We start from the raw sequence: 26,515 nt of genomic DNA, 5'->3' as shown, positions 1-26,515 counted from the left end.
AGAAATTGAGAGAGGAGGGGAAGATGGGAAGAGAAAGATAAACACCTGCAGACCTGCTTCATCCTTGTAAAGCTAGATCCCTGGGAGCTGGAGGCTTGACAGGGATCCTTGCACTGGTTGTTGCATTTCGTGCCATGTGCACTTAGCCTGCTGCACTACTGCCTGATCCCTAAAGATAGGCAGAGAGAGAGAGAGAAAGAATCAGATAGCCCTCTAGTACATGTGTTGCTGGGGATTGAACTCAGGACCTCATGTTTAAGAGTTCAATGCTTCATCCACTGCTCCATCTTCCAGATCACTGGAAGATCTTTTATTAAATTAACTTAGTGTATAATTAGGGTAAAATTCTTAAATGTAATCATATAGTCAAGTTAATAAAATATTTAATTTTCATTATAAAGAACAGCTTGTTGATGTTTTTTTTTCTAGAGTACATATTATGGTATTTAAATTTCATTAAATACATTTTTAAAAAATACTTTATTTATTTATTAATGAGAGGGATAGAGAAAGAACCAGACATCACTCTGGTACATGTGCTGCGGGGGATTGAACTTCAGACCTCATGCTTGAGAGACCAACGTTTTATCCACTGCGTCACCTGCCGGACCACTCATTAAATACATTTTAAAAGTACTTGTGAGAGAGAAAGGATAGACAGACAGCCAGAGCATCACTTCAATACATGTGATGCCAGGGATCAAACTCTGACCTCATTCTTGAGCTCACTACATTATCTACTGCACCACTTCCTGGGTTGCTAGGTGCAGAGAGAGTGAGAGATAGACGTAGATACTGAGGCCTTGTGCATGCATGATTCTATCACACCCGGAATGATTTATTTATTTTCTGCATAAGATTTTATTAACACTAGTTGATATGAAGAAAGAGAACCAAATCATCACTGGCTCATGGGATACTGGCATCTGGATTTGGGACTTCATGCATCTAAGTTCAGTGGCGAACTCACTGTGCCACCTCCTCCTGGACCCCTTTCATTCTTTTTATTTCAGAGAGAGAGAGAGAGAGAGAGACAGGCAGGCAGAGGCAAGTAGGTATCATGCTGCTCCACAATTTTTTTCTTCAAGATTGATTATTAATATTCTTTGGTGGGAGGAGAGAGAGAATGAACCAGAACATCACTCTGGCACATGTGATGAAGAGAATAAAACTTTAACATTTAATCCATGTGCCACCTCCTGGCTCCCACTGCTCCATTTATGGAACCTTCCCTAGTATTGTGCTTGTGCCTGACAGTTTATACGAGCCACCAGGTGAGCTGTCCACTGGCTCCAGATACATTTTAACAGCTACATCTACTTCTTAAGAGGTATACCATAGAGTTTCACATGGGAGAGAGAGAAGAGCTGGAGAACCACTTTGATACCATGCTTCCTGGGGCTGGGGAGATAGCGCAGTGCTTATGCATAAGACTTTCATGTCTGAGGCACCAAAGGTTCAAGGTTCAGTCCCCAGCACACCAGAAAAGTCCTAATTCCCTGTTTCTATTTAGTGTTTTCCTATTAGTTTCACAGGCCCTAAGGTCCAAACTTGGGAAAAGTTTCATCCTCAGCATCAAATGTGTTGGAGTGATGCTCTGTTTTTTTCTCCCTTCACCCCTTACTCTCTCTCTCAGAGACAAAATAATTAATTGATTTTATTAGTGATTTAATATGAATTTACAAAGTTATAAGGTAACAGTTATAATCCCACAACATTCCTACCACCAGAATTCTGTGTCCCATTACCTCCAGTGGAAACTGCACTAGAAACTGGAACTGCAGTAGTTCTCCCAAGATCACAGATATGGGTGGACTTTTCATCCATATCTTTATAATTTTTGGGCCAGATTTTCAACAGTTCTGCATTCACTTCCTTTCTAGGTCATATCTACACCTATTACTACTACTGAGTGGCCTTCCTATTTCCTCTTTTCTCTCAGTTGAGAGAAACAGTGCCTGACTTCCTTTGATGTTTTCCAGATTGGCCTCCCTCTCAGTGATGGTGTAAAAACAAGAGTCCTGGTGACAAACACTTTGGGTCCTGGTGGGATTGGGCACAGAGCCCTCTGCTCACTTTCCCCTAACATTTATCCATGTGGGAGTAAAATTCTTGAAGTTGGGAGTTCTGGCTTCTATAATTGCTTCTCTGCTGAACATGGGTGTTTGGGTGTTGGCATGTTGCTCCATACCCCTAGCCCAGACAGACATATCTTAAAAAAAAAAAAAAAAAAAAAAAAAGAGTCCAGGTTGTATTGGTAACTATAAATTAGTTGTTAAGCTTATTCTTTTTAAGGATTTTAGATCTCAGTTCAAGCCCCCAGCTCCCCACCTGCAAGGAGGGTTGCTTTACAAGCGGTGAAGCAGGTCTGCAGGTGTCTATCTTTTCTCCTCCCCCTCTGTCTTCCCCATATCTCTCCATTTCTCTCTGTCCTAAAAAAATGTGCATTTCCATATCGTGTATTAATTAGTGTCACAGGATTATGTATTCCAGAAGCTTTCAAGGGCTAGGACAAGAAATTGTGAAAGGGTTCCCTGGCCAAAGATTTTCACTGTGCTGGAGGACTAAGAAGAAACAAAATGAGAAAAATTATTTTCTTTTTTTCTTTTTCTTTTTTATAATCAATTATAATCTGGTTTATGGTGGTGTTGGGGACTGAACCTGGGACTTTAGAGCCAGGTTGAGAGTCTGTTTGCATAACCATTGTACTATTACTCCACTCCTAGAATGGGAAAAATTCTCTCTCTTTTTTTTTTAAAATTTTATTTATTAATGAGAAAGATAGGAGGAGAGAGAAAGAACCAGACATTACTCTGGTACATGTGCTGCCGGGGATTGAACTCAGGACCTCATGCTTGAGAGTCTAGTGCCTTAGCCACTGTGCCACACCTGGACCACGGGAAAAATTCTTGTTTGGATTTTTCTTCTCTAATTTTGGAGTTCTCTAGAGCTCCTAACTGCTGCTTTTAGGAGATAAAATTGGGTCAGTCATTTGTCTTTACTACATATATTATCTTATTTATTTAAATTTTAAAGTTCTTTTGTTTTTTTTAAAATTATCTTTATTTATTTGAGATAGCCAGAAATTGAGAGGGAAGGGGTGATAGAGGGAGAGAGGCAGAGAGACACCTGCAGCACTGCTTCACCACTTACAAAGCTTTCCCCCTGCCGGAGGGGACTGGGGGGCTTGAACCCAGGTGTCCTTTCACATTGTAACCTGTGAAATCAACCAGGTGTACCACCACCTGGCCCCCATACTATCTTTTAAAATTTATTTATTTATTATTTTTCCCTCCAGGGTTATTGCTGGGACTCAGTGCCTACGCTACGAATCCACTGCTCCTGGAGGCCATTTTTTTCTCATTTTGTTGCCCATGTTGTTGTCCTTATTGTTATTTTTGCCATTGTTGTTGGGTAGGACAGAGAACTTGAGAGAGGAGGGGAGACATAAGAAGGGGAGAGAAAGACAGACACCTGCAGACCTGCGTCACCACTTGTGAAGCAGGTAGGGAGCTGGGGCCTGAACTGGGATCCTTATGCGGGTCCTTGTGCTTTGCGCCAAGTGCGCTTAACCCGCTGTGCTACTGCCCTACTCCCCCATATTATCTTTTTAAATGGCAAACGCTAGAAGAAGAAGAATCTTTTTAAATATTGTTTTTTTTTTTTTTTTTAAATTTAATACTAGAGTACTGCTCAGCTCTGGGTTATTATGGTGGTGCTGGGGATTGAATTTGGGACCTTGAGTGCCTTTTTTTTTTTTTTTTTTTTGCATAACCATTATGCTCTCTCCCCACCATGTGAGCTTTATGTTGATACACTGGCTTTCTTATATTCTTAGGTATACAGTGCAGCAAGTAACTTTTTTTGTGCAACATCTTTATTCAGTCAGGTGTGCCAGCATCAATCAGGTGCACCCCAAATAGGTTTTTTTTTTTTTTAAGATTTTATTTATTTATGAGAAAGATAGGAGGAGAGAAAGAACATCGCTCCGGTACATGTGCTTCTGGGGATTGAACTGAGGACCTCAGGCTTGAGTCTAGTGCCTTAGCCAGTGCACCACCTCCCGGACCACCCCCCAATAGGATTTTTTTTTTAAATTTTTTTTTTATTTAAGAAAGGATTAATTAACAAAACCATAGGGTAGGAGGGGTACAACTCCACACAATTCCCACCGCCCAATCTCCATATCCCACCCCCTCCCCCGATAGCTTTCCCATTCTCTATCCCTCTGGGAGCATGGACCCAGGGTCATTGAGGGTTGCAGAGGGTAGAAGGTCTGGCTTCTGTAATTGCTTCCTCGCTGAACATGGGCGTTGACTGGTCGGTCCATACTCCCAGTCTGCCTCTCTCTTTCCCTGGTAGGATGGGTCTCTGGGGAAGCTGAGCTCCATCAATAGGATTTTTAATCAAAGTTTTTACTTATTTATTGGCTAGAGATAGCCAGAAATAGTGAGGGAGCCAGAGATAGTGAGGGAGAGAGACAGAGATATTTGCAGCACTGCTTCACCACTCGTGGAGCTTTCCCCCTGCAGGTGGGGACAAGGGGCTCCAATCTGAGTCCTTGCGCACTGTAGCATGTGCGCTCAGCCAGGAACGCCGCCACCTGACCCCTAAGTTTTTTCATAAGGGAAGTTTTTTTGTTGGATTTTAAGTTTTAGAAACCTAAGTTATTTCTTCCCATTACCTTTTCTGTATAGAATGAAAATAAGTTTGTATATTTGGTCAATTATATATTACTATACTTTGTTCCATTTGGAGTTTATTTTGGTATGGTGTAAGGTTAGCACCCAACTTTACCCAGCTGTCCCATCTCTTCAGAGCTTTTAAGTGGCTGTGCTATTTATTATATGCCAAAGTATCCTTTACTTTTAATCATTTGGTCTGCTTTATTTTGACCTTTTTTTTTTTTTAATTACCCTTAGTTATTTGATAGAGACAGCCAGATATCTATGGGAGGAGGAGGTAGAGAGGGAGAGAGACTTGCAGCCCTGCTTCACCACTCGTGGAGCTTTCCCCTTGCAGGTGGGGACCAGGGTCCTTGTGCTCAACCAGGTTTGCCATCGACTGCACCACCACCTGGTCCCTTGTTTTTTTTTGTTTACCAGAGCACTGCTCGGCTCTGGCTTGTGGAGGTGCAGGAGACTTAACCTGGGACCTTAGAGCCTTAGGCATGGGAGTCTTTTCTGCATAACCATTATGCTATCTCCCCTCCCTTAAATTTTTTTTTCATATTTTATTTTAATGAGAGAGATACACAGAGAAACATAGAAACCAGAGAACTGCTCAGCTCTGTCTTTGTTAGTGTTGGGAATTGAACCTGGGACCTCAGAGCTTCAAGCATGAACATCTTTTTCATCATCATGCTGTCTCCCCAGCCCTATTACGAGTTTTTTTTTTTAAAGATTTTATTTTTATTTATGAGAAATATAGGAGGAGAGAGAAAGAACCCGACATCACTGGCATATGTGCTGCCAGGGATCGAACTCAGGACCTCATGCTTGAGAGTCCAAAGTTTTATCACTGTGCCACCTCCCGGACCACCTATTATGAGTTTTTTTTTAGGTGTTGCTAAGACTTCACACATGCCTGATACCATTGCCCATGCCAACTTTTTCATCCTGGGGTTGGGGGGTTGGAGTGGAGAGAAAGCAAACAAGCACACCCAAGCAAGAGCACTGGTCCCATCTTTAGGATTCCCTGGTGCTACCAAGAGGGCTCTTAGCGGTCTCACGTGTCATAAGGCATTTGTTGTACTGGAGGATGGATATCCCATCTTCATACCCACAATGGGGTTTTCTTAGAAGTTTCTATTCTGTTTCATTGATCTGTTTTCTGTACCAGTACAGCACTGCATGAAGTGTTGTGGTTTGTTGTTTTTGCCAGAGCACCTTTCAGCTTTGACTTTTGATGGTGCCAGGAATTGAACCCAGGACCTCTGGTGCTGCCAACCTTAAAATTTGTTGTACTATATAGCTGGTACTGTCTCCCCAGCCTAAGTGTTGTATCTTAAAACAAACATTTTAGCCAGGAGGTGGTGCAGTGATAAAGCTCTGGACTAACAGCCATGAGGAGGGTCCTGAGTTCTATCTCCAACGTCATCTATCATCCAACGTTCCCAGAGTGGTGCTCTGATTCTCTGTCCTAAATAGATGAATGAATAAGCCTTTTTTTTCTTTTCTTGCCTCCAGGGTTATTGCTGGGGCTCAGTGCCTACACTACAAATTCACTGCTCCTGGAGGCCATTTTTCCCATTTTTGTTACCCTTGTTACACTTGTTGTTGGTTATTATTATTGTTGTTGTTGCTGGATAGAACAGAGAGAAATGGAGAGAAGAGGGGAAGACGGGAGAGAAAGATAGACCTGCAGATGTGCTTCATCACTTGTGAAGTGCCCCCCTTCCCCCCACAGGTGGGGAGCTGGGAGCTCGAACCAGGATCCTCCTTATGCCTGTCCTTGTGCTTCTTGCTATGTGTGTGCTACCGCCCGACCCCCGTAATAAAATATTTTAATATCACATACACTAGTCTACATAACTTTATTTGCAGTTTTCTTTTTTATTTTTATTTTTACCAGAGCACTGCTCAGCTTTGGCTTACGGTGTGTGTGTGTGTGTGTGTGTGTGTGTGTGTGTGTGTGTGTGTACCTGAGACTTGGAAGCCTCAGGCACGAGTCTCTTTGTATAACCATTATGCTATCTCTCCCACCTGCAGTTTTCTTGGTGGTGGTGTTATTTCCATTTGAATTTAGAAACATCAGTTCTGGGTTAAAATACAGATAAAGAGTCCACTTTTCGTCCCTGCCTCCCCCCCATCTGTTTCTTTTCAACTTGAGTTTCACTTTATTAAGGACATGTTGATGTACAGGATCAGTTTCACAGGGGTGTAGTGCCACATTTCCCCCAAATCAGAGTTCGTTACCTAAGCAGGCACCATTTTCTTGGTGCTAATGACTTGTGCTCAATCCGAGTCTGGTGTAATCACAATTTTGCAACTCCAGTGTTATTACTGCAGTCTGTAGCTCTGATTCTAGTTACAGTTCATCAGTCTTTAGAGAACACAGACTTCAGAGAACTTTTGAATGACCCCCAGGAAGGCAACCTTGTATAGGTCCAAAAAAATCATCTACCCCCTTAATTCAGTCTGTAGGTAAGGTTTTTATTTAATTAGTACAGTTTTGATTACTAGAAAGTTTGTCAATCTGTGATTAATTTGATTCAATCCTTGACTTGTCTTCCAGTCTGTCCATATTCACATATATTTCTGTAATATTCTCTTCCTTTTACAAAGTGTTATGCTTAGTTTCTAAACAAATCAAAGCCTTTCCTCTTTTGAAAATTGAGGCAAAAAAAAAAAAATCAGTCTTCTGGATGAGCAGCTCCAGAAGGACAAGCTTCTTGCTTGCATCATTTCAAGGCCAGGCCAGTGTGGCTCACAGTGTGCTAGAAGGCAAGGGACTGGAGTTTCAGCTGAGGAAAATTGTGGCCCAGAAAGGCAAATAAATCATCTTTTCCTAGTTCATGTAGTAAAGGTCTTCATTGATTAAAAAAAGATTGCTTTGCATCATTGGATATGTTTCAGTAGTTTTCCCATCTCTTCAAAAGTCAGTTGTCATATTCTCCACTTTTCTAAAACTAGATTTGTTTCTGCAGATTAGTGAATCAAATGTAGATTTTTCTTTTTAGTTTCCCATAGAACTGGTGCTCAGGAAAAAAATCTGATTGAAAAAGAACCATTCCTGCTGAATTGAAAGAAGAAAGTAATGGATAAAGAAATGCTTCTCAGTATGAATAAGAGTACTGTTGACCTTTGTTGTTGGTCATCTCTTGTCAGCTAGACATGCTGATGTACAACAGCCAATAATAGGGGGCCTGTTTTTATACATACAGAACTTGTGGACAGTGATAGATTATGAAAATAATGTTTGTTTCTGGCTAATCCTCAGAGTTGGAACAAAGTGAAAGTAAGGCCTCACAAAACCAGTACAGTTTTAATTCAGCTTAGCCACGTTCTTTGCTTCTAGACAATAGGATTCTAATGTCTACATTTTTTCCCCTCGAGGGTTATCTCTGGGGCTCAGTGCCTGCAGTACAAATCCACTGCTCCTGGAGGCCGTTTTTGTTTCCTGTGTTGTTACTGTTATTGTTGTTGTTGGATAGGACAGAGAAATGGAGGAGGGGAAGACGGGTAGAGGAAAAAATAAACAACTGCAGATCACTGTCTTGTGAAGTGATCCTCCTGCCGGTGGGGAAGCTGGGGGCTCCAAATGGGATCGAATCCTTACTCTGGTCCTTGTGCTTTGCGTCATGTGCGCTTAACCCAGTGTGCTACCTGACCCCCTAATTTCCACATTTTTATCTCGATATGTCAGTTTACTGGTAGAGTGCTAGATAAAAGGTATACTTTTTTTTGCAAGTTTTATTAAATTCCCCAGCCTTTGTTAAATTCTTGTGAATTAGGCAATGTGCAAAAGTTATCTTTTATTTTTAATAGCCATAGTTATTTGAGTTTTATATGTGATAGAGTAATATTATTTCTAGACTTTGGGTTTCATGGATTATTTTAGAAATTATTATTTCATGGATTTATTATATTTATTATATATTATCTACATTTATTATATTATTATTTAATGGATTATTATAGAAGTTTTTTTAATTAATTAATTAATTTATTTATTTTACATTCAACAGTAAATACAATAGTTTGTACATGCATAACATTCCCCAGATTCCCATTATTATAGAAGTTTTTAAAAGGGATATTAACATGATGCTGGCTTATATATATATATATAATATAATAATATAATAATATATAATAATATATAATAATATATAATAATATAATAATAATAATATATAATATATAATAATATAATATAATAATATAATAATAATATATAATAATATATAATAATATAATAATATAATAATATATAATATATATATATATTTAAAAATTAATTTATTCCGTTTTGTTGCCTTTGTTGTTTTATTGTTGTAGTTATTGATGTCGTTGTTGGATAGGACAGAAAGAAATGGAGAGAGAAGGGGAAGACGGGGAAAGATAGACACCTGCAGACCTGCTTCACCGTTTGTGAAGTGACTCCTGTGCAGGTGGGGAGCTGGGGACTCGAACCGTGATCCTTATGCTGGTCCTTGGGCTTTGCGCCACCTGCGCTTAACCCGCTGTGCTACCACCCGACTCCCAGTGCTGGCTTTTTATACTGGCAGAGCCATTAGAGTGCTATTGTACAGTAGATGATATCACTTATTATGAATACTGGCTATTTAGAAACATGACTTCCTTCACTAAAAAAGACTTATTTATTTATTAGTGAATATATAGGGAAAAAAATTAGAGCATCACTCTGATACTTGGATTCCAATGGTTGAACTCAGGACCTCATGCTTTATCCACTCTGCCACCTCCTGGGCCCATTCTGTCACTATAGCTACAGTGCTTTCTGCTATGGTGGTATGTCTGCCAGGGTAGATCTGGCTGATTACTCAGTCCGTTTACCTTACTTTTTTACTGTTTATATCAGAAATTTATGACCTGGGAGGCGTCACAGTGGATAAAGTATTGAACTCAAGCATGTGGTCCTGAGTTTGATCCCTTGCATCACATATGCCAGAGTGATGTTCTGGGTCCCACTCCTCTCTTGCTCATTAGTAAAGTCATCTGCTTGTAGTTTTTTCTTTTGATACTTAGCATAGACATTGTTCTGTGTCTACTATGCTCTTCTAACGTTTATTTTCAGTATGTGCAGCTTTCAGAAATGTTTTATTTACCTCTAGAAAACAAATGTCAATAATGGTTATGCAAGAGACTTTCATGACTGAGGTACCAGAGGTCCCAGGTTCAATCCCTAGCACCACCATAAGCCAGAGCTAAGTAGTTCTCTGGTCTTTCTTTCTCTCTGCATCTCTTTCATTAAAAGAAAATAAATAAAATGTTAAAAAAAAAAAAAGGTCCTTGTCTGCTTTCTTTTTTGGGGGACTCTATGACTAAGAAATTTGAGGGCCATGTCAGCCTATGGGGCTTTTGGTCTTCTTTTTTTTTTTAAATTTTCTTTTTTTAAAGATTTTATTTATTTATGAGAAAGATAGGAGGAAAGAGAGAACCAGACATCACTCTGGCACATCTGTTGCCAGGGATCAAACTTGGGACCTCAGGCTTGAGAGTCCAAAGCTTTATCACTGTGCCACCTCCCGGACCACGAGGGCTTTTGGTTTTAACGTCTTTTTTTGTAGTCTCAGTTATCTTGATTTTATTTATATCTTATATCTCTTCAACTACCTGTTAATATTATACATCTAAGAAAGATTTGTTGTTTGTGTTTTCAGATTCTAAATGGCTTCTAAGAAGTTGGGTGCAGATCTTCATGGTAAGTGGACTCACATATCATGATTTATGTTCTTTTTTATTTACATTTTAAGTATTTCTGTTTATACATATGTTTTCTTGACTTACTAGTGTAGAATACATAGGGCCACAAATTGCCACCCAGTTAATGATACTGCTTATTGACTTGATCTCTCAGCTTAAGTAGCTATTGGCAGCTAGCTGGAGCTGATCTGTTGGTGAATGACATACCTCAGTGACACGGCCTAGTTCATGAGCCTGTGAATTTGTCATTCCTAGGGCTGGCTCACTGGAGCCTAGGAGGGGTGTGTATGTGTGATTTGGGGCAATGTTGTGGAGTGTGGACAAGGAGGTAATAATTACTATCAGAAGTTAGATATTAAAATGCCTTTTTTCTATTTAAATATTTAGACTGACTATATCGTGTAATGCTCTTATGATTAATATTTAATTTATCTTCAAATTTATTCTTTTCAGCTGAGGTTGAATTCACTGTCATTAATAACCACATATACCTAAGTAACAGAATAAAACATATAAACAGTTCTTAAAGATGTCTAGAAATGCTTTTATTGTTTATTTTTTAATATTACGTAAACTGTAAACCCTTAACTCAGTTTCATTCCAACTTTTCTTGGAGGCTGGTGTTTTTAAAAGGTCAGTCTAGTGTTTATTCTTTCTAGTTGTTTCATCTAAGAAGACTTTTTTTCAGAAGTGACTTTTATTTTGTTTAAAGATTTAGCATTTATTTATTTATTATTTATTTATTTATTTATTTATTTATTTATTTATTAACCAGAGCACTGCTCAGTTCTGGTTTATGGTGGTGCAGGAGATTGAACCTAGGAATTCGGAGCTCAGACATGAGAATCTCTTTGCATAACGATTATGCTATCTGCCCCTGCCCTATTTAAAGATTTATTAGCCAGAGACAGAAGAGAACCAGGTCACCACTCTGGCATATGCAGTGTCAGAGGTTGAACTTGAGACATTATGCAAGTCTGGCACTCTACTCACTGTACTACTTCTTGGGCTTCTAGAAGTGACTTCCTTTATTTTATTATTATTTTTGAATTATTTATTTATCTGTTACTGGATAGAGACAGAGAGAAATTGAGAGAGAAGGGGGGGAGAGAGAGAGAGAGAGAGAGAGATACGCCTGCAGACCTGCTTCACCGCCTGTGAAGCGACTCCCCTGCTGGTGGGGAGCTGGGGGCTTGAACTGGGACCCTTCCTCAGGTCCTTGGCTTTGCGCCATGTGCGCTTAACCCGCTGTGCTACCGCCTGACTCTGTAGAAGTGACTTCTAACAGGACTAAACTAAGTTCAGTACACTGTATACTGGAAAATGCCTTGAAGTTTTAATTTGGGGGAGATATCTGTAATAGGGTTTAATAAAACTAGTCTTTCTCCTTTGAAAAACCAAACATTTCTACTTACAACTGCTGAACCAACTTTCATTTTGCTTTCAGTTTTATTTTTGTTGTTATCATTGAGGCTTCACTACTTTTGACCAACTTTTTCAGATATACAGAGAGTGGGAGAGGTACCGTGTACCTGAAGTTTCCTCCTGTGTGTGTGGGGGGGCCCCTCAAATCTTGGGCACATACCTAGCAAAGCAGGCGCATTAAGTGAGCTGTCTTGATGTATCTTGTTTTAATTTCTACTTAGCCGTTGAAACACCTTTTTTTTTTTTTTTGCTGAATAATAGAAAAAGTCAGTGTATTTTAGATTTTTAAAAATTACTGCTTTATAATATTACTGCTATATAACATTAAAGTAGTCATTTTATCATTATTTTCTTGTATATAATGTGCTAGATAGCTCCACCCCATGAATATTTTTATCTTTTGTTTTCTGCATTTTAGCTATGTAGTATCTTGGCATAATTTTCTTTTTATTTTTTTAAGCTAAGCTCCTTCAATCTGTGGGTTAATGCTTTTTATTATGTTTCAAAAATGTATGGCCATTCTCTCTTCACTAAGCTTATTCTCTCCCATTCCTTCTTTCCATTCCTTTGAGACTTCAGTCGCACGTACTTGGATATCTTTGATATTATTCTAGCAACCCCTTCGAACTCTGTTCCCATGTTTTTTCCCTCTGTTTTATCTAAAATAATTTCTTCTGACTTCCAGTTCTCTGATTCTTTGTTGAGTCTTCTGGTTAGCATAGCTTGGTATATGAAGTACTGAAAGTTTTCTTCTCTGATAGTGCCTTTTTCATTTCTTGTGTTTCCTTAAACTCTTTATAGTTCCCTCTTTTATTGTAGTTATTTTAAAGAACTCTGAAAATCCTAATACCTTGGCCATTCCCGGGTTTGGGTCTGATGATTGCCTTCTAATGACGAGTTATCCCCTCCCCCAGGGCTAATGCTGGGGTTTGGTACCCTGAACTCTGAATCCACCACTCCCAGTGGCCATTTTCCCATCCCTCCCTCTTTCCCTTATCCCCTACCTCCCTCCCAGAGAAAAATTGAGAAAGGAGAGAAAGATAGACACCCTCAGACCTGCTCCACCACTCACGAAGTGTTCCCTCTGCAGGTGAGGAGCCAAGGCTTGAACCTGGGTCCTGGTGCATGATAATATGTGCGCTTAACCAGGTGTGCCACCACCCAGCCCCAGATGTTTCTTTTAAATGTTATGTTTTGATTGAACACCACATAGTGTATATTAAAAAGCTGATTTTATAGATTATCTGGTCTCCCCCCCCCTTTTTTTTTTTTGTTTTTTGGAGGAGCCAACTGTTGGGCTCACCTTATTTACTTCAGGATGTATAAGGAGGGAGAGAAACCACAGCACCGGGGATTCTGCCAGTGCTCTGGTATCTCCCATACCATGCTGGGTTCTGGCCTGGGCCTTGCACTGTCAAGGCGCTTGCTCTACTTGTGAGCTGTCTCTCTGGCCCTGGCTTAAAAAAAGTAATAATTAGCTACCTTTAAATGTATTCATTTTAGAGAGGGAGCCAGAACATCATTCTGTGCATAGAATGCTGGGAGTCTGCTGGGTTGTCTGAAATGTTATGTTGTGTACTTTTTTCTGTGCTTTTCAAGGTAAAAATACATCATTATTTTTTTCAGCAGCCGCTAAGTTGGGCCTCCTGCTTTCAAAGTCTAACACTTTACCCACTACACCACCTCCTTGGCCACTAGTTAATTACTTTTTTGGCTCCAGGACCTTGTGCCTGCTAGATTCCACTGCTCTGTACAAACTATTTCTTCCCTTTTGTTTTCTGGTAGAGGCTGGAGGGGAAACAATATGATGGTTTATGTAATAGACTTTCGTGCCAGAGGTACCACACATCACAGGTTCAATCCCTGGCACCACTGTAAACCAGAGTTGAGCAGTGCTGTTGTTAAGAAGATGATAACAGTTAAATTCCTGTAGACACAGCGAGGGAGGGACAAAGTAGAGGGGAAGGGAGACATGAGCCACCATACCACCTCCCTGCCACTTGTGACGCTTCCACTGTGCCATGGTGTCCCAAGGGGTGCTGGGCCTGGAAGCTGGGCTCTTGCTCATGGAAAGTGTACACTCTACCAGGTGAGCTGTCTGCTGATCCTGACTTTTTAAAAGGTCCGTTTATTTTCATGAGAAAAAGGCCAAGACACTGCTCATCTCTGGCATGTGGTGGTGCCAGAGATTGAGATTGAGATTGGAATCTCTGAGCCCCAGGCATGAAAGTCTGGTGGGTTATTCTTGTATTAGCTTCCCATCCCCTAGCCTGTTTCTGTTAAGGTGCAACAATTTTTTTTTGTGATTTCCACATCATATTACATGTGTATGTTCTTATAATTGTGTGTCTAAGTTTGCAAATGGGACCTGATTTATGGCTTCAAGGTAGTGAAACCTCGTCAGAATATTGTAGTTGCACAATCTAGTTTTAGGAATTTTTCCCTTTCCTAGATCTGTACACAATCAAACCTGTCACTTCCTTTTTGTAATTATTATTTTTTAAATTTTCTTTATTTGTTGGATAGAGACAGAAACCAAAAGGGTAGTGTGAGTAGATAGATATAGAGATACCTGTAGCACCGCTTCACCACTCACAAAGCTTTTCCCCTGTAGATGGGAACCAGGGGCTCAAACCTGGGTCCTGTGCATTGTAACATGTGTGCTCAATCACGTGCACCACCACCCAGCCCCTACTTGTCACTTTCTCTGAGACATAATTTAAAATGAAATTCTGAACCTGACTGAGAGGAGCCACCACAGCCAAAGTCATCAGAGATCACTTACTTTTCACCACTTGTGAATTGACACACCTGCAGGTGGGGAACTGGGGGCTTGAACTCTGGGATCCTTGCACCTCATGTGCTTAACCCGCTGCACCACCACCTGACTCCCAGAGATCACTTACTTTTTTCCTCCTTCCGTAACTTGAATTTAGGAAACTGAGCTGGGACATTTTAGAAGGATTTTCATTTAGAATGAGCCAGGAAGTTGTTAACCATGCTTCTTAATTCTAGTTTGTTGAGAAACAAGAGGAGTCAACGTTAAAAAATGAGAAAAAATAGATATTCTGGTATAATATATAAAAGTGACTAGTTTCTTAGTCATAGTTGGTTGTATTTGCTGAAAAGTCTTTATAATCTTTGCAAGATCACCAATTATGTTGACGATCTTACAGTTTTCAAAAGGTTGCTTTGAGTTGCTATTTCTTTCAGGGCCATTTTACCCTTTATCTCGATTTCTTCTTCCCAAGGTCACAATCTGCATATTCTCTGTTAATAGAGTTAAAGGGCCAAGAAGAGGGGAGGTTAGAGGATGTGCTCAGCCACTTTGACTCTGATTTTGTTAGTGAGATGAACCTGATTTTCTAAAAAAGATGTCTCTAACTGGTGTTAGTGAAAGGAAACGAGTTATTTAAAGGCATTCTATTATATGTGTTGCCTATCTCCTTGGCTGGAATTAACATTTAGACTGCATAGACCATAAGTTTGTCAATGTATGACACTCATAGTTAAGTATAGTTGTATTTCTTTTCTTGTACATATGTTCCCCCTGAACTTCTAACATACTTATTTTTTTTAATTTTTTATATTTATTTTTTTATTTCCTTTTGTTGGTCTTGTTGTATTATTGTTGTTGTTATTGATGTCGTAGTTGTTAGATAGGACAGAGAGAAATGGAGAGGGGGGAGAGAAAGATAGACACCTGCAGACCTGCTTCACCGCCTATGAAGCAACTCCCCTGCACGTGGGGAGCCAGGGGCTCGAACCGGGATCCTTTTGCTGGTCCTTGTGCTTTGCACCACCTGTGCTTAACCGCTGTGCTACCGTCCGACTCTCCTAACATACTTCTTAAATGTTCATTTAAGAGAAGATTGTTAATGTAAATGTGGATGGATTATCTTATACTGGTATGTCATTGTGGTATTCTGGAAAAGATTCCCCCCCGTTATTTGGGAATCATAATTAACCTATATTGAATGAATACTTTGTTTTTTTGAATAGAAGAACTTTGTGCTTGTTAACTTGACTTTAAATCTTTCTCATGCTTTTTAGACAGATACTAATTGTGGGGAGGTGGGGAGTGAGTGTTGGGTACCCAGTGCATGATGTTCTTGTGAAGAGAGACTGGAGTCTGGTGATATTGGGAGTGCAGGTGATCTCAGGACATACGGACACCTCGGGAAATAAGCAGTTGTACTCCTGTGTCAGCAGCTGCCCTGAAAACCATTATTTCCCCCAATAAAATACTTTGGGGAAAAAATTAACTCTTAAAGATACTGATTTCAGCTGTGCTTTCAACTAATCAGGGCAATAGCCAAAATTAGAATCTAACTTCTAATCAGTTACATTTAAGCTCCTGTTTTCATGGGAGATGATAAAAATTCTTTAAGATTAGAAAGAATGTAGTTATTTATTTTTTTCTTCAAAGATTTTATTTATTTATTCATGCAGAAAATAGGAGAGGAGAAACAACTAGGCATCACTCTGGTACATGTGCTGCTGAGAATTGAACTCAGGACCTCATGCTTGAGAATCCAGTGCTTTATCTACTGTACCACTTCCAGTATCACAAGTTTTTTGATTGTTGTTGTAGTTATTGTTGTTATTGATGTTGTCGTTGTTAGATAGGACAGAGTGAAATGGAAAGAGGAGAGGAAGACAGAGGGGAAGAAAAAGACACCTGCAGACCTGCTTTACCGCCTATGAAGCTACTCCCCTGAAGGTGGGGACCCTGGGGCTCGAACCAGGATCCTTACAGTGGTCCTTGTGCTTCACGCCACATGTGCTTAACCCACTGCACTACCACCCGACTCCCCTAGTTTTTTTTTTTTTTTAATATTTTATTTATGAGAAAGATAGGAAGAGAGAGAGAAAGAACCATACATCACTCTGGTACATATGTTGCCAGGGATTGAACTCAGGTCCTCATGCTTGAGAGTCCAGTGCCTTATCCACTCCACCTCCCAGACCACTTTTTTTTTTTTTTTTTAAAGAATGTAGCTTTTAACCTCGATAATATAATGCATTTCAAAATGGCAGGGGATTTTAGTGTGATGAACAACACTTATTATTTTTTTGATCATTGAGGCTTTACTACTTCAGGAGGACTTTTTCAAATGGGGGCAGGGGGAGGCAGAGAAAGATTGTGAAAAATACCACAACACTAAAGCTTCTTCAAAGATTATTATTTTTATTTTAGTGATAGAGATACAGAGAGGGAGAGGGAAACAGACAGACACCAGAGCACTGCTCAGCTCTGGCTTATGTTGGTGCTAGGGGTTAAGGCTGGGCCCTCAGAGTTTTATGCTTTTTCCCCAGGCCTCAGTTGAAATATTTTCATGACTAGCCTTGCCATTTTAGGTAAATCATTTTGAATTTTTTACAAATTTTTATTTATTCCCTTTTGTTGCCCTTGTTTTATTGTTGTAGTTATTATTATTGTTATTGATGTCGGCATTCTTGGATAGGACAGAGAGAAATGGAGAGAGGAGGGGAAGACGGGGAGAGAAAGATAGACACCAGCAGACCTGCTTTACCACCTGTGAAGCGACTCCCCTGCAGGTGGGGAGCTGGGGGCTCGAACCGGGATCCTTAGGTCATTCCTTGTGCTTTTGCGCCACCTGCGGCTTAACCCTCTGCGCTACCGCCTGGCTCCCATCATTTTGAATTTTAACCATTATTTATTAAGGGCGAGGTAGTGTTAAATACAAAAGACGGTTAAATACCAAAGAATAAAACCAACTCTTTGTACAGGGCATTATGCTGAGCTTGGTGGGATGGGACACAGTCTTTTGGTGGTGAGAATGGTGTTTATGTACACTCCTACTAATTTGTAGTCATATAAATCATTTTTTAATATGAGAGGGGAAAATTGATTGTCTCAATATTTTTAAAGCACAGACTGAGTCTTTAATTCATTCTTAAAGGATTAGAGATTAGCAGATAATCATGCTTATAATCAATGACAGGTATCACCAGTGGAGAAAAGAGCATATGTGAAGGCTTGACCAACTTGGACCCTTTGCTAGAGTGTTAATAGTTATGGTCATACCCCAGAAACATGATTAAATACAGTACAGTTGTGAATTTTCCTTGCCTAGGCTTCATTGTCCATTATAGCTCTACTAACTGAAAACTTAATCTGAAAAAGCCATGGTCTAATTTAGAGTTTATAGCTAATAAGAGTCACATTCAAGAGGCATTCTCTCTCTCTCTCTTTTTTTTTTTTTGCCTCCAGGGTTATTGCTGGTGCTCAGTGCCTGCACTATGATGTTGCTGTTAGATAGGACAGAGAGAAATGGAGAGAGGTGGGGTAGAGAGAGAGGGGGAGAGAAAGATAGACACTTGCAGACCTGCTTCACCAATTGTGAAGCAACCCACTGCAGGTGGGGAGCCGGGGGATCGAGCTGGGATTCTTATGCCGGTCCTTGCGCTTCGCTCCATGTTCGCTTAACTTACTGTGCTACCACCCAACACCCAGCATTCGCATTTTTATCTTTTTATTTACTTAATTTTATTATTTATTTATTTATTGGATAGAGTCCACCAGAAATCATGAGGGAAAGGATGACATAGAGGGAGAGATGGACAGAGACACCTGCAACACTGCTTCACCACTTGCAAAGCTTCCCCCAGCAGGTGGGGAGTGGGGGCTCTAATTTGGATCCTTGTACATTGTAATATGTGTGCTCAACCAGGTGCACCACCTCCTGGCCCTCCTTTTTTTTAAAAAATAATTTTTATTGCCACCCGAGTTTTTGCTGGGGCTGGGTGCCTGAATGCAGACTCACCACTCTTGGTCTGGGAGTTGGTGCAGTGGATGGAGCCTTGGACTCTCAAGCAGATTCACCACTCAGAGCAGCCACCTCCCCATAGGACAGATAGAAAGGGGAAAGGGGAGGGAGAGGACAATAAAAAGGGTAGAGAGACACCTGCAGCACTTGTTTAACTGCTTGTGAAACTTTCCTCCCTGCAGGTGGGGGCTGGAGTTTGAACGGGGTTCTTGTGTGCGGCACTGACATTGTCAGTGATTTTCTGGTTCTTATCTGTTAATCATTTATGATAGGCAGAGAATCTTTATGGAGTCAACAGTTTAGTTATGTGTGGCTTGTGTCTCTTGATAATCCTATTCTCGTTCTTATGTGTGTTTCCACTAATACTACACTTTTTTAAAAAATTATTATTACTTTTGATGAAACGGAGACTTTGGACATGCATGATTTCACTGCCTCCTTCCTTCCCTCCCTTCTTCCCTCCCAACCTCCCTTCTTTCCTCCCTTCCTTCCTTCCTTCCTTCCTTCCTTCCTTCCTTCCTTTTTTTAGATAGAAAAAAGAGAAAAACAGAGGGGGAGACACCACAGTGCGCCTGTGATGTAGCCTGAGCCTGGATCGTGCCCATGATAGTACTGTCTCTCCAGCCCAGGTGCTCCATTATGTAGTTTGAACTAGAGGTCAGGCTCAGTAGTAGAGCTCACGTTTTGAGTGGGTGAGATCCTTGTTTTCATCTCGGGCAGTTCCAAAATCTAGAGCAGCTACTTGTTTTAATTAAAAAAAAATTTTTTTTTTAAAATCTTTTATTTATTGGATAGCGACAGCCAGAAATCGAGAGGGAAGGGGGAGGTAGACAGGGAGAAAGACAGGGACACACCTGCAACACTACTTCATCACTTGTGAAGTGTTCCCCCTGCAGATGGGGACTGGAGGCTCGAACCTGGCTCCTTTCACATTATAACATGTGCACTCAACCAAGTGCGCTACCGTTAGGAAGTGGTACAGTAGATAACATGTTGAACTCTCAAACATGAGGTCCTGAGTTTTATCCCTAGCAATGCATATGGCAGAGTGATGCTCTGCCTCACTCTTCCCCTCTCCTCCCTCACTTGCTCTCATTAGTAAATACATAAACAAATAATTCTTTTAAAGTAGAGAAACCCTAATTCTGTTTTAATTCTGACATTCAGCATTACTTATTAAGTGTCTAATGGGTACCAGGCAATGCTGTAGATCTCGAGATAATAGTAGACAATAAGAAACACTCCACTACTTGCCCACAAAGAGCTCAGTCTTCCTACTGGGTGAAACAGGTCAGAAATTCAGGATGAAGACCTGGGGAACGACTCCGCTGGGAAAGCACCTGCCTGAGACCTTGGACTCTAGCCCCAGCTTCATGTGTTCCTCCGGCGTGGATGGATATGGGGCACCATGGATTGCGGAACTGTACTTTGGTGTCTTTCATTCTACCCCCCCCCCCCGCATATTCTTCATCTCTTCCTCCCTTTCTTCTCTGTCTCTCATCATTATTATTATATTTTTTTTGCCTCCAGGGTTATTTCTGGGGCTCGGTGCCATTTTTGCTGTTGTTGTTGGGTAGGACAGAGGGGGAGAGAAAGACACCTACAGACCTGCTTCAGTGCCTGTGAAGCAACCCTCCTGCAGGTGGGGAGCCAGGGGCTCAAACCAGGATCCTTACGCCAGTTCTTGTGCTTAGCACCATGTGAGCATTAACCTGCTGTGCTAATGCCCGGCCCCCTCTCTCATCCTTTCTCATTTCTCCATTTTTCTCTGTCTCTCTTGCTTTTGTTTCTCTGTCAAAAATACATAATAAAAATGGGGCGAAGTCTTAGAAGGTAAACTGGGTGCACAAGGCCCTAGGTTTTTTCTCCCGCAACGCATTTTAAAAATTGACTTAGCAATTTTTCGAGATGATACAAATAAAGCATTAAATTCTCAAGAATGAGATACTGAGTTTGATTCTGGCGTCACACGTGCCAGAGTGTCATTCTTGTTGTCTCTTCCATCTCTCTTCATTAGTGAATAACTTTTTTTCCCAAGTGTATAACGTACTAGAAGGTAGTAAGTGCTGTTGATGGAATGGTAATTGGCAAAATGGTGATACTGCAGGCAGGGTGAGGTGGTGATTCAAATAGGCTGAGAAAGTGATTTTGAGCAAAGACTTGAAGGAGGAAAGAAGTCAGTCATGTGCCTATCTAAGGGAAGAACATTGTCAAAGAAGGGGCAGTTCTTGCAGAATTTTTGAGTTGGTGTCGACCTTGTTAGGGCTGAGAAATAGAACCACTGTGACTTAGTGTGAGTAGGATATATATAGGCTGTTAGGGGTACTTTGACTTTTATGATAAATGTAATTGAAACTAAGCCCATCTAAGTTGTGATAGACTCAAGTAAGGTTTCCTTTTTAGTGGTCTAGAGTCAGGAGAAGAAGGTAAGCAGTCGGAGAATGCGTTGTAGATGCTGGTCTTAGGATAGTGTAAATTAACTATACTCACTAGACATAAGATTACAGCAAAATAAATAAAGTTCTCTGCTGATATTTTCTACTTTATTTTTGATTGTAGGGACTTTCAGTTACCTTGATGATGTTCCATTTAAGATAGGAGACAAATTCAAAACACCAGCTAAAGTTGGTCTACCTATTGGCTTCTCCTTGCCTGATTGTTTGCAGGTTGTCAGAGAAGTACAGGTAAGTGGTGACTTTTAGTTAAAAGTTTAGTACACTTAAAAAATTTAAAGAGTAAGAATTTAATGTATAATGAAATAGAACAAAAATCTCATTTCTTATTTATATTTCTGTAGGTCTCGTTTCTGTTTGGCTCACATGGTCTCTATAACACACATTTATGTATGTTTATATAGCTATTACAGATGTGTGGCCTATTAGATTGTATATTCCTGGATTCTGTACCCTAAAACAAGTCCCCATTGCCACCTGACTTGCTAATTCATACCACTTTTCTTTGTCAGTATGCTCATTATCTTTTCTGACTCAGATTAGAGCGTATTCTCTCTCACCGTTGCCATCCAATTTATCCTGGGTTATTGTAGTAGTTCTCTGCTTACAGCATTTTCATTCATTTTTTTTTTCATATTTGTAGAACACCATCCCTAAATTAAGATTTTTAAATTGCCACATTGCAGCTAAAAGGCATATAGAGATTCACTGTTTCTTACTGAATCTAGTCCAGGCAGAAGGTTTTGGTAAAGTACCTTTGCTCATCTACTTGTTTTCTATAAACCAAGTTACTGACGACTTTTTTAAAAACCATAATGTCCATTTTACCTATCTACTTTCATGCTTTTTTCTGTTACTTCTACTTGGAGTATTCTCTTTCTCATTGTACTAAAAGCTCTGCCTGTGGAAGTCTGCTTCAGTGCTGTACCCTCAGTAGCTTCTTGCTCTACTTACTCATCTTTGATGCTCAGTTTTCCGTCAATATTTAGATCACTTCCTGACCAGTCGTCCTAGTTTTATGGTTTCCTTTCAACATACTGTTGGGTACCGTTTTTGAGTAGTGCTCTTCTGAGATGAGGGTAGAAGTAAATGCCATCATCAGTTCTCAGGGCAGTTTAGGAAGTCACTGCTAAACAGAAAATACAACTTTCTGGAAAAAGCCATTTTTTCTTTTCTTTCTAGGAGATCAAGACATCACTGTTATTCTTGCAAGTATTCCCTTTTCTTTCTTCCTTCTATTCTATATGCTATGCAGTAATCATTGTGGGAAATTTTATGATACTTTTTTTCCTGGGAGGTGGAGTGGGACTACCACTGTTCTGTATGAATAAATACTATCCTTTCTCATTTATTAAGAAAGCTGATCATAGGGATTAATCTTAGTCTTTAGTATCTTATGTATTCCCTTGCATGGTAAAGCAATCACAGTAGTCCCTATTTCACATTACTCAGAAGTCTTAGACTAAACCATTGCTCCGACTGTGCATTAAAAAAAAAAAAAAAGACTTTTTAAGCTATAATTCACATATGATAAAATTGATACTCTCTTTTTAAAAATATTTATTCCCTTTGTTGCCATTGTTTTTTATTGTTGTAGTTATTATTGTTGTTACTGATGTTGTTGTTGGATAGGACAGAGAGAAATGGAGAAAGGAGGGGAAGACAGAGAGGGGGAGAGAAAGACAGACACCTGCAGACCTGCTTCACCGCCTGTGAAGTGACCCCACTACAGGTGGGGAGCCGGGGGCTCGAACCAGGATCCTTACACCGGTCCTTGCGCTTTGCGCCACCTGCACTTAACCCGCTGTGCTACTGCCTGACTCCCAAAATTGATACTATACGGAGGATTTGTTATACTCAGAGTTGCTTGATCATCATAACTTCCTAATAGTGTAACATTTTCATTACCCCCCCCCAAAAAAAAAAAAAAAAGGAAAAGCAGCAAAGAAACTCACTGCCCATTAGCAGTCATCCATTTTCCTGTCCCTAGTCTTTGGCAATAGTCACATCTTTTTGCCTCAGAGGTTTGCCTATTGAGGGCATACGTAAATGGAGGAATGCAATGCATTGAATTGTTGGAAAAATCATGACCTATTTTTCTGTGCAAAAATGTGTCATAACTTTCTGACAACCCAATAATTTTGTGGCTGGCGTATTTGACTTAACATAGTATCTCCAGTGTTTATCCATGTCATATGAATAAAGCATTACCTCATTTTTGTGACTGAGTAGTGTCTCATTTATTGATAAAACACATTTTGTTCAGCATTAGTTGGTAGGCATGAGGATGAATTCACTTACAGATTTGTGAATAATGTTGCTGTGAACATTTGTCGACAGTTTTTTATGATTTCAGTTGTCTTGAGTATATATGTAAGAGTAGGGTTGCTAGATTATATGGTAAGTATACTTAACTGTCTGGGGAGTTAGGCTGTTTCGTAAAATTTCCAACACCACTTTATAACTCTACCTGCATTGTATGAGAATTCTAATTTCTCCACATCTTTGCTAACTCATGTTATTACTTGCCTTTTGATTACACAGTTGAACCTTGAATAGTATATAAAGGTTGGAGGTGCCAACTCCCACTAAGTCAGCCTCTGTTTCTGCAGAGAGGAAAACATCTGCCTGTAAATGGGCTGATAGAATCGAGACCTGTGTTACTCATCCTTGTACACACATCCTGTGGGCTTGGAGTGGCCTCTTGCTGTTGTTTTGCTATGCATTTCCTTAATTCATCACTAACAATGTTGAGTAATATATTTTCTCCCCTCCCCTCCCCTTCCCTCCCCTCCCCTCCCCTTCCCTCCCCTCCCCTCCCCTTCCCTTCCTCATTTCCTCCCTCCCTCCCTCCCTCCCTCCCTCCCTTCCTTCCTTCCTTCCTTCACCAGAGGACTGATCAGCTCTGGCTTATGGTGGTGTGAGGGATTGAACCTGGGACTTTGGAGCCTCAGGCATGAGAGTCTCTTTGCATAACCATTATGCTTATCTACTCCTGCCCCCTTGATTAATATACTTTTAAAAAAGAATAAGTAATTTTCTTTTTTTTTTTATAGAGACAGCCAGAAATCGAGAGGAAGGGGGAGATAGACAGAGGGACACTTGCAACACAGCTTCACCACTCATGAAGCTTTCTGCCTACAGGTGGGGACTGGGGGGCTTTAACCCCTGTCCTTGGGCATTGTACTATGCACACTCAACCAGGTGTGCCACCACCTAGCCCCAGAATACTTTTTTTGCGTATGGAGTAGCAGGCCAGAAAAAAAATTGTCTTATGAAAGTTTAGCTTGTTCTGTTTGCCTATTAACTTACTGGCAATGCATATTGAGTCGCAGTGCATGCTTCCTGTGTGCAGGCTATCACTAGCAACATGAATTAAAAACACCTCCCATCTTCCTTTAGTAGCTCTCATATTATTTACTACTTCATTGATTCATTCAGAAAGTGTTTTAGACTCTGGTAGGACTTTCCTGCTTATTTGATCAGCACTAAGTGTGGGATACTGTACTCACTGTACTTAAACACCCACTAAGAACAAAAGGGAAAACAGCTTCTGAGCTCTGTTCCAGCGTGGACCAGTTGACAAAAAAATTTCTTGGGTGGGGGGAAGAGGGGGGCGTTTGTTCAAACTCTGATAGAATCATTTTGTAATTATTGATTTACGGGATTTTTGTTTTCGTAATGGTACATTTCAGTTGAAATAGCTCTCACTTTTTTCAGTTGAAATATATATATATTTATTATTATTTTTTAGGATAGAGAGAAATGGAGATAGTGGGAGAGAAAGATAGACACCTTCAGACCTGCTTCACTGCCTTTGAAGCAACTCCCCTGCAGGTGGGGAGCCGGGGATTTGAACCGGGGTCCTTATGCCGGTCCTTGAGCTTTGCGCCACCTGCACTTAACCCGCTGCACTACCGCCCGACTCCCCAGTTGAAATATTTTTAATTACACATTACACCCTTGAACTTTGTCTGCCTGAAGATTCCATGGGGGACTTGACTGTGATCCTAGTGTCAGCCCCTCCCTGTAAAGAGAAGACAGAACTTAGAGCCCTAGACAGAGGACTTGAACATGTAACTGCCTGTGACTTTTTAAACCTAGCTTCCAGTACAAACTTGATTTATTAGCGAGTCAGCAAAACCCATGTAACTATTATATCCAGTGAAAGTTTTCCAGAAAGATTTTAGTGCATGTTTTAATGGTGACCACAGTGTTGGTGGAAGGTCATTAGTGTCATGATTTGGTTGGATTCTGCTGTCACTCATCCATGGGTGACAGAATTGCCAGTGCTAGGGTAGATAGCATAATGGTCATGGAAGAGACTCATGTTGAGCCTCCAAAGACCCAGGTTCAATCCCCATGCTTCCCCCCCAACCCCCATAAACCAGAGCAGAACAATGCTACGGGGGAAAAAAAGAAAGGAAAAGGAAAGAAATGCCATGTAATAATTTTAAATTCTGCAAACTTGTGTTTCCTTATCAGTAAGAGAGGGGTCACATTTAAATGTTGTTATGAGGATTAAATGCAAATTCACATTCATAATGCTCACTCTGGTTCTTGTTCCTCTACAAATGTTAGGGGCCTTTAGCATTTACTATTACTGTACAAATAATACAATTTATATTTATCAAGCTGTCTTATTCACTGTAATCTTCTCTCTTCCCTCCCATATGCCAGGCATTCTACAGTACTTTGGTAATTACGAAACAAAACTCAGTAGAAATTTTATTAAAAGAGGAAAGCTTTCTAGTTTATCTTGGGAAATAAAAACTTCAGAGACCTGTGTTTGTAGCTAGTGGGGAATTGATTATAGCCTGTTGTGGTGGAAGAAACTGGTCACAAAATTGAATTTCTTCCACAGTTAGAGACTCAGTGCTGTTTCTCAGTATTCTCGCTAGTGGTAGAAATTGAGCGCCCTGGCACCCAGGTGTCTTCCTGGGGCCCAGCAGCTGCCTCTGCCTCTGAGGTATAAACAGAGCTCTGGACGTGTGCACTCCCAGGCTTCACTTATGCACTTGAAATTGTACTATCACAGATAAATTTGGGGTGACCCAGAGGCATTTTGTTCTGTTTCTTCCACTCTTAAACTCTTGTGTAGACCTCTCTTTTCCTCTGCTCTCCCCCCCCCCCACTTCATGTATCTCTCACTTAAAGGATGCACACATTATTTAGTTTTGGTGCTTTTGGGTCAGAGGCTTTATTTTTTCCCTCTTAAAACTTTTGTTTTTATATCATGCCCATCACCCCCCAGTGTGCAAGCAAAATTTCTGTAACCTGAGATATATTTTCAGCTATTGTTGGGCAAAAATAAAGTGATTCCTTGAGTCTGAGGGGCTGGCCGGGTGGTGGCGCACCTGGTTGAGCGCACACATTACAATGTGCAAGAACCTGGGCTCGAGCTCCTGGCCCCACCTGCAGAGGGAAAGCTTTGTGAGTGGTGAAGCAGGGC

General features: G+C 40.5%; 1 protein-coding gene across 2 annotated transcripts in view; it reads left to right on the top strand.

Annotated features, from left to right (window-relative positions):
* The window catches only part of UBAP1 (ubiquitin associated protein 1), a 49,960-nt gene that overhangs the window by 6,511 nt on the left and 16,934 nt on the right, over positions 1-26,515 (top strand). Inside the window, exons 2-3 of one of the 2 annotated variants that reach the window (XM_007522857.3) lie at positions 10,349-10,389; positions 21,170-21,294. In XM_007522857.3, coding sequence (XP_007522919.2) covers positions 10,356-10,389; positions 21,170-21,294 — 159 coding nt within the window. In that variant the 5' untranslated portion in view covers positions 10,349-10,355. The remainder of the gene's footprint in view (positions 1-10,348; positions 10,390-21,169; positions 21,295-26,515) is intronic. The other variant, XM_007522860.3, reaches the window with a different exon arrangement.

Source organism: Erinaceus europaeus, chromosome 10 (genome assembly GCF_950295315.1).
Source record: "Erinaceus europaeus chromosome 10, mEriEur2.1, whole genome shotgun sequence".
Taxonomy (NCBI): domain Eukaryota; kingdom Metazoa; phylum Chordata; class Mammalia; order Eulipotyphla; family Erinaceidae; genus Erinaceus; species Erinaceus europaeus.
This window is presented reverse-complemented; position numbering and strand designations above follow the sequence as displayed.